At 48.2% G+C, this 13219-nt stretch overlaps 1 protein-coding gene across 1 annotated transcript; it reads right to left on the minus strand.

Moving 5' to 3' along the window:
* Window positions 1-453: 453 nt before the first annotated feature.
* LOC124671031 (WAT1-related protein At1g25270-like) lies at window positions 454-3739 on the minus strand. The gene is given in 4 exon segments (XM_047207473.1): window positions 454-582; window positions 585-1383; window positions 2480-2542; window positions 3350-3739. Coding segments are annotated over 4 exon segments (1188 nt in total). The 5' UTR covers window positions 3547-3739.
* Between the last annotated feature and the right edge of the window lie 9480 nt (window positions 3740-13219).

The raw sequence follows: 13219 nt of genomic DNA on the forward strand, positions 1-13219 counted from the left end.
TAGTGTATATGTCAACAAAATTCAGTGAGCAGAGTAGTAGTAATAGTTAAGCATTTCTTAATGAAGTCAGCAAATAATTATCCTCTAATTTTGTCTCCTCAAAAAATTTGTGCCTGAAATTAAATTGGTTCATTCATCTCATCTCATCTCATCTCATCTTATCTCATCTCATCTCATCTCATCTCATCTCAGTTGTACAATAATCTCGCCTCAGTTTGCTTTGCACTAGTGGGTCCCTATCTTAATTTGCAGTTCACAAGTGTGTGATCCTCATCCTCTACCCTTAATTGAGCATCAACAAAATCAGAGAACTACGTACACTACTAGACAATCCGATCAAGTTCTAATTAACCACCGAATTAAAACACTAGCTAGTCAACGAAGTGTTATCGCCGGCCGGGGGTTGGACCAGTTCATATCGTCGATCGCCGGTCCCTCTTCTCCGACGCGGTATCACCGTGCAGCGGATGCTGCTCCAGGAGACTGAGGTTGCTGCTGCGGAGATGGCGGCGGTGGAGGATGGCGGTGGACGACGATGTCGATGTGCGGGACCTCGTGTGCAGGGGCGGCTGCCTTGCCGTGCTCCGGGAGGCGGCCGCGGCCTCGCGCCCTTTACCCCAGAGCACGGCGTAGAGGCCGACGACGATGAGCACGGCCCCGAGCACGCTGCCGAGGTGCAGCTCCTCCCCGAGCAGCAGGGAGCTGAGGACGGCTACGATGACGAGCATCATGGGGTTAAAGACGGAGGCGAAGAGCGGGCCGCGGCGCTTGACGCACCACGAGAGGACGACGAGCATGACCCCCGAGGCGAGCACCCCGGTGTAGACGACGGCGAGGAGGCGGACGTCGAATGTGAGGCGCCACTGGGCGGGGTCCCGGTCGAAGCAGAGGGCGAAGAGCGCGGACTGGAGCGCGCTCATGAGGCACATGAGTGCGGTGGTTGAGTAGTGGAAGGGGTACTCCCGGCTGAGCCTGGCCTGCAGGATGAGCCAGAGCGCGTAGAAGAAGCAGCTGCCCGTGCAGAGCAGCGATCCCATGGCGCGGTTGCCTCTGCTGGGCTCGGAGGTGGCGATGGTGGCGGCAGCGGAGGGGTGAGAGGAGTGGTGGCGGGCGGCGAGCTGGGCGGCGAGGTTGACGTGCGTGGGCGGCCAGAGGGTGACCTGTGCGCCCTTGTAGAAGGTGAGGAGCATGGCGCCCCCGACGCCGAGTAGGGTGCCGGCTACCTTGGCCTGGCCGGGTACGGTGCGGATGGCGAGGCCCTCGTAGCGGAAGAGCACGGCGAGGACGAAGGTGATGGCCGGGATGAGGTTGGTCATTGCGGATGCGAAGGTGGCGGAGGTGAGCTTCATGCCGGAGATGTAGAGGTTCTGCGCTAGTGAGCCCCTGCATTCATGTGTACACCATTGCAAATTTCAAAATCAGTCAATACATGCATGCATGCAGCGTAATCGATCACACCTACGTACTGCTACGACACATACAGTGTAGTATCTATCTTTGTTCTTGGGCCGTTGGTTCTTGGGTTGGGCCACGATTGAATGAAGGAATTCTAGTCGAGTACGAAAAGCATGACGATGTGATACCCCTGACGTACCATATATACGTGCGTACATGTACCCATGTATCGTACAGCTTTGTACGTACAGTAGTATATTCGAGCGAGACAGCTGACCATGGCAATGCATGCGGCGCTAGAGTCCAAGGAACCATTTCCTATGGGGGACTGGAAACGAAAAAGGCCATGCATTGGATGCATGCGTATTGATGGCGATGGATACGCAAGTCAAGGAGAAGTAAATTAGGCCGGCATATATTCGATCCATTGGGTGGCTCCATCGGTGCAAGTAGCAACTTCTAGGAGGATCCATGGTGTACTACGTTGACAAATTAATCTGCGGGGCACGGGGACGATAGCCATGCATGCATGTTTGTTTACTTCCATGGTTGGTGATAGGGAGTTTGTTTGGCAGGCAAAGCAGCAGGGGATTCCATCAGTTCGGTTGTGCCAAACCTTTACAATGAAGCTAGTGGACGCCTGCTCGAGGCATGTGCTCCATGGATACAAAAGGAAGCTAAAGTGTTGCCCGCCGGCGAGCACCCCGTGACGCATCCACGCTAGCTCAATGTTTGGCACTATGCATGTGTTGCAGGCGACCCGATGGAATCCCCTTTGAGCACCTGAATTTCCTCATCAAAAGGTTTGTTGCTCTCTCTTACGTCTAGGCTCTTTTAGTTCTTAGTGGTGGTCGCATAACTTTTTTTCTGTTTTCTAGTTAATGTTGCCTTAGCAGTTAGCATGCAGGGTCCCGAACTTGAAACCTCCTCTTAGCTCTGATAAACCATACTACTCCAATTCAACTAAAAGTTCAAACTGGTGGAAACATTTATGCAGTATATTTATTTGTACTAAACAAAGCCAGAAAAAATTAAACAAACGAAAAAGGCGACAATTCAATCAATTATTCAAGTCATTGCTTACCCGCAGAGGCCGCAGATGAAGGAGAGCACGATGACTCGCCACGTCAGCTTTGTGCGCTTCTTCCTGCAGCAGATTAAGTCGAATTACTAACATATATAGTTGTCACCAAGTACACTTTGCATGATCTCTCCTAAAAAAGAATACTTTGCATGCAATTAACCAGTTAGCATATACTATATGGAGTGCACTTTTCCATCACAAAATGAAGATAAAGCATCTGCACACATGAATAAATATATTTAATTGTTCTCTTCTATGTTCCCTTTTCGAGATTTGGTTTGTTTTCAAGCCTTTTTTCCTTCATGGCCAAATAAAATAAACAATGGGCCGGAGCGCATGGAAGCTAGCTAGACCGTAGCTTTTCACAAAGTTCTTAATTAATTTCTTTGCTGCTACAAAAAAGCAGGTCAACAGAGCGGGGGAGGGGACATGGGAAAACATGGAGAAAATACAAGAAAGGGACACCCATGCTGCCATGCACTGGCTTTGGTTTATTCTTGAGAGAAAACATGCATGCACACCGACTTGAGTGACCCAACACAAAATGCAAGAACAATTAATCTAATTGGCCAAAGCAAGGCATTTGATGCCCTGGTAACGCATATTAGCACAGGTAGATAATCAGACCAACTAGCTTGCTGATGCGTAGAGAAGATGCTTCGTACAAGTATATACTCTATCTATACATACATATATGACTGTAACTTGTGCTGCCGGTGCTTTTTTATTAGAAAAGAAAATCCACGCAAATTGATAATTAAGTATGGGAATATAATGCATGCATGTGTATATGCGATCATATGCGCTAGCTGGTGAATTTTAATTCGTACGTTGAGTGAAAGGAGAGCCGATGAGTAGGGAGGTACGAACCTCTCGACACAGTATGCGAGTGGCGCGAGGACGACGGAGGCGAAGATGTAGCGGTAGGCGATGAGCACCCTCATGTCCATGCCGTCGCTCACGGCTAGCTTGTAGAAGATGTTGACGCCGGCGAACACGAACTGCACCACCACCATCCCCGCCACCGGCTTCATCCCCTCCATCACGCCCCACCCAGCGCCGCCCATCTCCGGCCGGCCCCTTATCGATCTCCTCCCTACGTACCTTCCCCTCTCCTCGATCGATCGCCCGGCACGTGTAGCTAGCTGTTGATCGATCAACGCCGGCCGGCGATCGGAGTTGGAAGCTAGCCCTGTACGTAGTTCGGGGGAGGCGGCGGGCGGGCCGGACTGGGGCTGGATGTGAGGCGGTGGAAGGGAGGCCGAGGCGGGCGGGCGGAGCGAGGTGAGGTGAGGTGATTGAGCTAGTGCATGCCGCGGAGGAGGTACATATATAGGCAGGCTAACGGAAGGGGCGAATCGAGTGGAGAAGGAAGCTCCATTCTCCTTCTTTCTCCCTCTTCTCGTGCTGGCAATGCTACAGTAATCAATGACGTCAGCGCGTGATGGGCCCGTTCCCGAACTTGGCAACAAAGAAACCGTGTCCTAAACAGACATTCCGATATTTGTTCGTGTAGCTGGATCATACCCGTCAATAAATCTTGCCCTTTTGCGTTCTCATAAACGGACAACACACATACTTTCTGTTTTTGTGTTGGTAGGACGCGGAAAGATCGTTTCAAGATGCGTCTGCACCCAACCCAGTGGCCCGATGCATAACTGACCGGCTTGTCTGTCCAGATGCAAATGCGACACAAATATTGTCTTTTTTTTTCTCTTTTTTTTTGCGTAGGATGGTTGGGAACACCCCTAGATTCAAATAGACGCATGGCCGATTTCGACCATTTAGGCCATCGATTTCGATCATTTAGGCCGATGCAAATGGATCTAGCCTATCACTTGGCGTCTGTTTTACGTCAGCCCGTTGGAGATGCCCTTATGGCAGGGAAAACCATGGAGTTCTCCCTCTATTTCTAAATATATGACAGTTCTAGCGGTGTAAATTGGACATTTATGACACCTTATATTTTTCAATAGAGAGAGTATTTTTCTAATGTGTGATGCTAGGAGTCGATGATCTGGAGGGGGGGGGGGGGGGAATCGGGTTCTCCCTCACCTTCCGGTCAACCATCTATGTATTTTTTCATCTGTATTTTAAAGCAAAGTCTCCACCCTTCGTAGAAAAAGCAATATCTAAAATAGCAAAAAAATCATCGCAACATTTTTTAGAATGCGCAACAAACAATACAAAAGAGTTACGCAATATTCAAAAATAGTAATGCAACAACAACTGGTGCAAAAAGACTCATATATTTGCAGCATATTGAACTCAAGTGTGCAACATCAAAAATGCGAGATAACCTCACATGTAGATAATCCCGCGAAAACGATTCAACATATCGCGTCCACAATATATCGCATGTGTGTTCACAACATATCGGGTGACCGGATGTAGCATCGTAAATCAGTAGCCTCAAACCGTCATCCATGCTGCCCTAGGCTCGCCGATTTGGTACCGGTAGCCATAATCACACCTTGCTGATTTGGACCAGCGGCATAAAACGCACCTCGCGAGAGCACTGTCGGTGCTAGATTTGGTGACATGTCCCGTTCCCCTTGTCAATCGTCTTCCCGACTCGGTAGTTAGGGACATCCAAAGTTGAATCTCCATAATGTGCTCCATTGCGGGGAAGGGATAGGGAGCTGAGGGGTGGACGCGCAATGCGGGTATTTGCTTGTGCAGAACAACAGCAGGGCCACATCCGCTATGGATGTGATTGGTTGTAAAAAAAATCAAGCTACTAAAGCATAGTTAACTTTTCGCTAGATCGAGGCTCAAAGTCTCACGAATTCTTGCAAAACTGATATTATTATCGGTGTTAACGTGCAAGTTGCCAAATTACGATTAGGATGTAACTGAGATTTGAGTGATGTCACCCAATTGGGTTTTAGTTAGATCTAAATCGACTAAAATCTGGACATACCCATGCTATATGGTACCATGCATCGATCTGGAAAGAGTAGTGTGATTCAAGTGTATTATTATCTGTGTCTTCAAAACCTGAAAAGAAAATATAGCTTTGCAACCTGAAAAGAAAGGCTCTCAAAAGAAAACCTGAAAAGAAAATACGGAGTCAAATTAAGGATATTACTTTGCTTCACAGTCCGGTTTGGTTATTTGCCTTCCGGACGGACGCGCATGCAAGCTGTAGATGCCACCAAACACTGGTGGAAAAAGGGCCTTTGGTCGCGGTTCGCAACTCGCCATTAGTCGCGGTTGCGCAACCGCGACCAAAGTATCGCGACTAAAGGCCCCCCCTTTAGTCGCGGTTCCTTACGAACCGCGACTAAAGGCCCGTCCACGTGGGCGCCAGGCGGCCGTCCGGGCGGAGGACCTTTAGTCGCGGTTCTTCTGGCCAACCGCGACTAAAGGCCGCCGCAGGTTTAGGGTTTGTGGCCCCCCCTAAACCTGCCCCCCCCCCCCCTAAACATATTTTGTGTTTAATTTGTATATTGTTTTATTTCTTTTGTGCTTTATTGTAATTTTGAAGGAGTTTCACATATTCTACGGTACTACATATATACATGCATATGAATGTACAATTTCAAACAAATTTGAAATTATAACCAAAAAGAATTCAAGAGGAATATACAATATATATTCAATATCATCGGATGACCATATACAAGTTTGAACAAGTTTCCATACATAATTTAATGCATGTATAGTTCTACGTCGTCGCAATGGTGTTCTCCTTTAGGATGGAGGACTTCCCTCCTCGAACCATCCAGCTAGTTCCTCTTGAAGTGGTCGGAAGCGAGCTTCTCGGACTAAGCATCGACCGGAGGTGATTCCTCCGAGCATTGAGATCACTCGGAACGCGCTCGGAGGTGTATCTCCGGATCATCTCACGGACATAGTATCCACACGAGATTGGTTCCCGGTGGCTGCATATCGCTACCATTCTTAGCCTTTGACCGCATGAAATTTAGCTCTTTCTTGAATTCACCGACCTTTGTATCCGAGAACCGTCTCCAAACCCTACGAGGCAAAGAAAATTAAATGAACAAGAGAGTTATTAGTTCATTACTTGAAGCTTAATTAGGAAATGAACGAAATAGGCCGATCGATATAGAGCGCAAATGAATGAAAACAATTACTTTTGAAGCATTTGTCTCATGTCGGCCCACTCCGCCTTATCCATATCCAGAGTCGTGGATGAGACATTCTGATTTGTCAATTTTAATCACTAGCGAGAATCCGGTGGAACCTGCGAACACGATACATGCACGGTACGTCATGCATAACTCATCGATTAGCCGGCCACATACCATGCATGGAGTAAACAAAAGAGAATGTGCTCAAGACATAAACACTCACCCAAAATGGTAAGGAAATAGAATATCACTTTTGAGTTCCTGCTTATCAAGAAACCGCCACGGAGTCTTTCTCCACGTCGGCGGGGTGATGCTTTAACGTATATCCATTAACGATGTGTGGGTCAATGAACCCAACATCATGGATGCTCCTTACTCTGCATTCCTTAATCTTCAATCTGCATGTATAATAGCGGACACAACAATATAGTTAGGACATATATATATATATAGTGCGGGCAATATGAACGAGATGGGGTAGAAATAAATCACTTATAGAACGTAGCAGCCGATGATAGATTTGTCGAGCTCGCGCAGATTGAAAAGCTGGAACAATTCACTCGGATGAATTTGTACGAGTGCTTGTTTGAAGTGATGCTCATATCCAACTTCCGCAAAAATATATTCTTTGGCGTTTTTATTTTTTATGTAACCCTTGTACCATTTCGAGCAGACCTCTCATTTGTGGAGGTAGATCCTCTTCCTGCGCGAGGCTCGACGAGAGGCCCATTCTTCACATATGTAAGTACTACCTCCTGCACCGGCGCCTCATCAAGGCCTAACAGTTCACGAAGAGTAATACCTAAGTTGGCCGCTTGTTCTCTGGCACTCGTTACACTCAATCCCTGTGCTGCCGCAGCTTCTATGATTTCGGGGGCATCCGGACCGGCGGCTGTCACTATAAGCGGGGCAATCGATTGTTTACTTTGTTCCCCGAGCTGGGCAACAACTCGTTTCCCGCTTTGTGCACTTTGTAATTCCGCTTTATCGGCCTCCTCCCGCTCTCTCTTCTCCTTGAATATGCGTGCCGATTCTTTAGTTCACGTGAATAGTCGTCGAGCAGATTCTTTGCGGCTTGGGACGGTGTGTTCAAAAATGACTTAGCCCACTTCTTTTGCTCATCGGAATATACTTGGCTTGGGCTCGCCCTCTATTTTCTTCTTGCAGCTCGCCTTCCATTTCTCTAAATCAGCGGCCGCGCCCGCCTCGACTTCCTCGGCACTACTTTCCCAAGGCCTCGTGGGGAGAGGCTTCGATGATACCTCCGGTACCTTTGTTTTCTTAGGTACGTAAGGGTCCGGGTTAATAATCCGGGACTGCCGCTACGCTTCTTCGCCGGAGGTGGATTGGGGGGCGGCGTCTGCTTACCCGCCGGGGCGGACTAGGGGGCGGCGGCTGCTTACCCGCCGGAGGTGAATTGGGGGGCGGCGTCGGCCCTCGTGAAGGAGGTGTAGGTGAAGCACCACCACCACCACCGCCACCGCTGCCACCACCACCACCGTAGGGGGGTGGACTTGTTGGCGCCTCGCCTGGAAACTTGATAAACTTCTTCTGCCATAGAATGAGCTGGCGCTTGACATCTCCAAGTCTTGTCGCCCCTTCGGGTGTAGCAATGTCAATGTCCAGGTCCTCAAACCCTTGGACTATGTCCTCCACCGTGACACGAGCATAGCCATCTTGAATGGGGTTGTTGTGGTGGAGTGCTCCAGGTGGTAAAGCACCGCCGATGGCTACCTTCATGGACATGTTCCCGATAGGATAATACAGATGACATGCTTTCATCTCCTTTATATCGTCCACGGGGTAGCGAGGAGGCTCCGGTGCAGTAATTTCGACCACCGGAGGCTCCGGTGCAGTAATTTCGATCGTCGGTGCACCAGCCGATGGGGCCTCCGTGGAAGCCACGCTGCTTCTCCGCTTCGGCCGCTTCCGAGATCCAATGGATGATCTTCATGCTTGCGCCCGAGCTGCATCTCTTTCGGCTACTAGTACACTCACGGTTTTCTTCATGACATCCATTTCCGATGCCAACCGCGCCACAACATCTTTTTCCCGATCCATCTTTCTCTTACGGCTTCTGTAACCGTACGGGTCATCGTTCTGGGGGAACCCTATTTTCCACGGAATGTGCCCCATGCCTCGTACACGTCCTCCGTGTTCAGGATTCCCGAGGGCTGTTGTCAGGGCGTCGTTCTCTCTGTTGAACTTGATCCTCCCTCTTGAGCATCCCTCATTGCCTCAATAAGCTTTTGGGTGGGTGTAATTATTTTTCCCCGGTAAACACACTCCCTGTCTCCGGGTTCAGCGATCCCCCATGCCCGTACCACCAGCTTTTGGCCCTTGGGTCCCATCCCTCCGTACCGGACGGATTCCTCGCGTCCTCGGCTCGTTCTCCATCTTCTCCCACCTAGGCTGCCAAAAGCGATACCCTCCCTGGCCCCATTTTATGATTGTACTCCTTCTTGGCCGCATTATCCTTATTTTTTTTCGATATTTCAAGGAACTGCTCCGATTTCTTTTGCTTCACAAATTCTGGCCAATCATGTTGCGGTTTCTCATATTGTCCTTTGAAATCCGGAGTCTTGCCCGGCTTGACAAAGTCATGGGCTAGATTTTGCTTGTATTTCCGGAATGCGTTGGCCATCCTAGAAAGAGCGAACTGTTTGACTAGCTTGCGCCTCTCCTTGTTTTCCGCAATCTTGTTACCCTCCTCATCGTATTTGCGGTATTCCGGAGGTAGAACGAAATGTTCCACAAGCTTGTTGAAGCAATCTTTTTTTGTTCTCTTATCAACAAAAGTGAAACCAACACGTGCCTTCTTTGGCTCATTCCACTCCTGGACGGTGATCGAGATGTTGTCTCTAACAACGGCTCCGCATTGGCTGACAAACTTGGTGGCGTTCTTGCTGGGCTCCAGCGGCCTGCCGGTTGCTTCGTCGACAACATCGATGGTGCATGTTTCTCCTGCTTTCATCGTCTTGGTTGCGCCACGCTTTGACGACGACGTACTCGATTGTTTCGACGATCCGGCCGAGGGCTAAAATAAGAAAGAGAGGCGCGCACGTTAGTACACACATATTTATTCAAATCAGTGAGTTTGTATCACCAGAGGCTCAATGTATATATATATACCTCGGCGCCGGAGGTGGTTGCTACTTCCAATTGAAGATTATCGTCGTTTATCGACGTTCCTTCGGCACCATCTTGCTGACCATGCCCTTCATCTTCACCCTCAAAGTTCAGATAAGAATCGATATCATCTTCTTCTTGTCCGGTCGGCACATATAGAACATCGCCTTTTATGATGCCGAAGATTTGTTCTTCAGCGTCCGGATCATAGTTGTCCATAATCGGGTCAGCTCTATCGTCCGCCATATGTCAGTCCTGAAAACATGTAGTCAAAACAAATTAATTGTGTATATGCCAGCATTATCACATCTCTTCTACATATAAAGAGAGGGGGCCGGCAACGATGGAGGCGAAAGGGGGGACGCAGTGACCGCGTGACCGAGAGACCGGTGGCGGTGGCGAATTGAAAGGGGGGACGCAGTGACCGCGTGACCGAGAGACCGGTGTGGCGGTGACCGAGAGGGCGGTGGCGGTGCCGAGGACACATAACCCTCGCCGCCCCCTCTCGATCCCAAATAAAATTTTGTTAAGTTAAAATTTTGATCATTAAGTCTAAATTTTGTTAAGTTAAAATTTTGATCATTAAGTCTAAATTTTGTTAAGTAAAATTTTTCTTAAGTTAAAATTTTGATCATTAAGTCTAAATTTTGTTAAGTAAAATTTTGATCATTAAGTCTAAATTTTGTTAGGAAAAATTTTAGTTACATTAAGTCTAAATTTTTTTAAGTAAAATTTTAGTTACATTATACTATTACATATGTGTAAATTTTTGTTAACCTAGCTAACACATTTTTGTTAAGTAAATTTTTGTTATGTCAAAATTTCGATCGAGGGAGTACAAATTATATACATTATACTATATATTACATATTTGTTAAATTTTGTTAAGTCAAAATTTTGTTAGTATACAAATTTTTAGTTAAGTAAAAAAACAAAAAAAAAACAAAAAAAACGAGAGAGGCAGGGGCGCCGGCCGTGTACTGGCGCTCCCCACGCCCTCTCTCTCTCTCTCTCCCGGCCGGGCGCAGCGCGCGGTATAGGTGGGCGGCGGCGGCGGGCAAGCGGCCGGCGGCGCTGCGAGTGGGGGCGGCACGCGGTGGCGCGCGGCTCTCGATCTGCGCGGGGAACGGCGGCGAGCGGCGAGCGCGCGTGCGGCGCGGTTGTTTGGCGTACGTCGGGGACGGCGAGACGTACGGCGGCGCGAAGACCGGGGCGTGGCGCGCGTTCGGCGGCGGCTCGGGCGCGGCGACGGCGGCGTGAGGAGCGACGGCGACGGCGGCGTGAGGAGCGACGGCGACGGCGGGCAGGGCTTCGCTGCAGATCGTCGAGTTCGTCGTTCGCGCGGAGAAGAAGATGAACTGGCCGCTCGCTGCCGCGCGCGTATTTATAGTAACCCCCCCTTTAGTCGCGGTTGGGGAGGCGACCCGCGACTAAAGGGTACCCTTTAGTCGCGGTTGGCCACACCAACCGCGACTAAAGGGTATTTTCGCCGGGTTTTCGTTTCCCGCGGAAAAATACCCTTTAGTCGCGGTTGGCGAGGCCAACCGCGACTAAAGGTATTTTTTCAAATTACTTTTCTTTTTCACATTACTTTTCTTTTTCAAATTACTTTTCTTTTTCAAATTACTTTTATTTTTCACATTACTTTTCTTTTTCAAATTACTTTTCTTTTTCAAATTACTTTTCTTTTTCAAATTACTTTTCTTTTTCAAATTACAAATAATATATCAAAAAGTAAAGAAAAATAAAACTAATTCATTTCAAAATCTGAAAAATACATATAATATATCAATAAATTCAGAAAAATAAAACTAATTCAATTCAAAATCTTAAAAATACAAATATTATATCAAAAAATTCAGAAAATTAAAACTAATTCATTTCTAAATGTTAAAAATACAAATAATGTATGAAAAAATTCAGGAAAATAAAACTAATTCATTTCTAAATCTTAAAAATACAAATAATATATCAAAAAAATCAAAAAAATAAAACTAATTCAATTCAAATTCTTAAAAATACAAATAATATATCAAAAAAATCAGAAAAATAATATATCAAAAAATTCTTTCTTCCCGCCACTTTCTTCCCGCCACTTTCTTCCCGCCTCTTTCTTCCCGCCACTTTCTTCCCGCCTCTTTCTTCCCGCCTCCTGTCTTCCCGCTCCCATTTTTCCCGCCATTTGTCACTACATATAGGTAGCCCGGCTTGGCCATCATTATCACATCCTCTACAATCTCTCATCACTCTCTCATGGCTTCCACCGCACCCACTCTAACCTACCAGCAGGTGGAGGAGCTTTGCGCCTCGAACTACCCTTGCCCTCCGGGCTACCGCGTCCCTGCCGGCTGGAGCCTAAGCGCCGGCGGCGTGCCGGTCCCTCCCGTCCCTCGAGGTGCTGCGCGCCGGGCGGCCATCACGAACCACTACTACCTCGACCTCACGCCGGAGCAGCGGATGAATCCCCGCCGGCATCCCGATAACCGGCATACTTGGGACGCCTTCTTCATCAATCGGCGTGAGAGGGCGCTCGCCGGGTATGAGGAGGACGGTCCGCCTCCCGGAAACTTCCACGAGGCCGGCCGTCGGCTATGGTGGTACGGCCGGACTCTGCGAGCGTCATGGACTACATCACGGCCGGCGATATCCCCGCCTGCGCTACCCTCGGTTCGAGCCACGAGCGCCGCCCGACGACGGCCGACGACGGCGGCGACGACGACGCCGGCAACTTAGAAGGCGACGACTACCGGTACAACGGCGGCGGCTATGAAGACTACGAGTATGCATATTATACGCCTAGGCGGGAGTATGACTAAATCACTCCAAATTTCCTGTATGCAGGAGTATGACTTAGTCACTCCAAATTTCATGTATGCATGCAGGAGTATGACTTAGTCACTCCAAATTTTATGTATCATCAGTGCTATCTCGAGTCAATTGAATCATTCGAAAATGGACACCAAACACATCACGGGTAATATAATTCACATGATTCATTCAACAAAGTTTTGTACAATAAATTATTACACATCATTTCTTCCCTTGTGTCCCTGCTTGCTTACGATTGTGCCGTATCCATGGAGCATCCTCATCATTTAACTTAATGCTTGGGTCGGTGTTCACTTTGAAGGGCGGAATTTCAGCAAACATATTATAATCTTCGACATGTCTGTCTTGTCCTCCACTCCCACGATGTTTCTTTTCCCTGAAAGAACAATGTGGCGCTTTGGATCATCGCATGATGTACTGATCGTTTTCTTATCTTTCCGTTTCCTCGGTTTGCTACTCATGTCCTTCACATAGAAAACCTGAGCGACATCTTTCGCTAGGACGAATGGTTCGTCAAGGTAACCAAGATTGTTGAAATCCACCATTGTCATTCCGTATTGCTTGGTCCACCTTTACCCCACCTCCTGTTAGCTTGAACCATTTGCACCGGAACAAAGGGACCCTAAAGGAGGGTCCATAGTCAAGTTCCCATATCTCCTCTATGTAACCATAATATGTGACCTTT

The sequence above is a fragment of the Lolium rigidum genome, chromosome 7 (genome assembly GCF_022539505.1).
Source record: "Lolium rigidum isolate FL_2022 chromosome 7, APGP_CSIRO_Lrig_0.1, whole genome shotgun sequence".
NCBI classification, from domain to species: Eukaryota; Viridiplantae; Streptophyta; class Magnoliopsida; order Poales; family Poaceae; genus Lolium; species Lolium rigidum.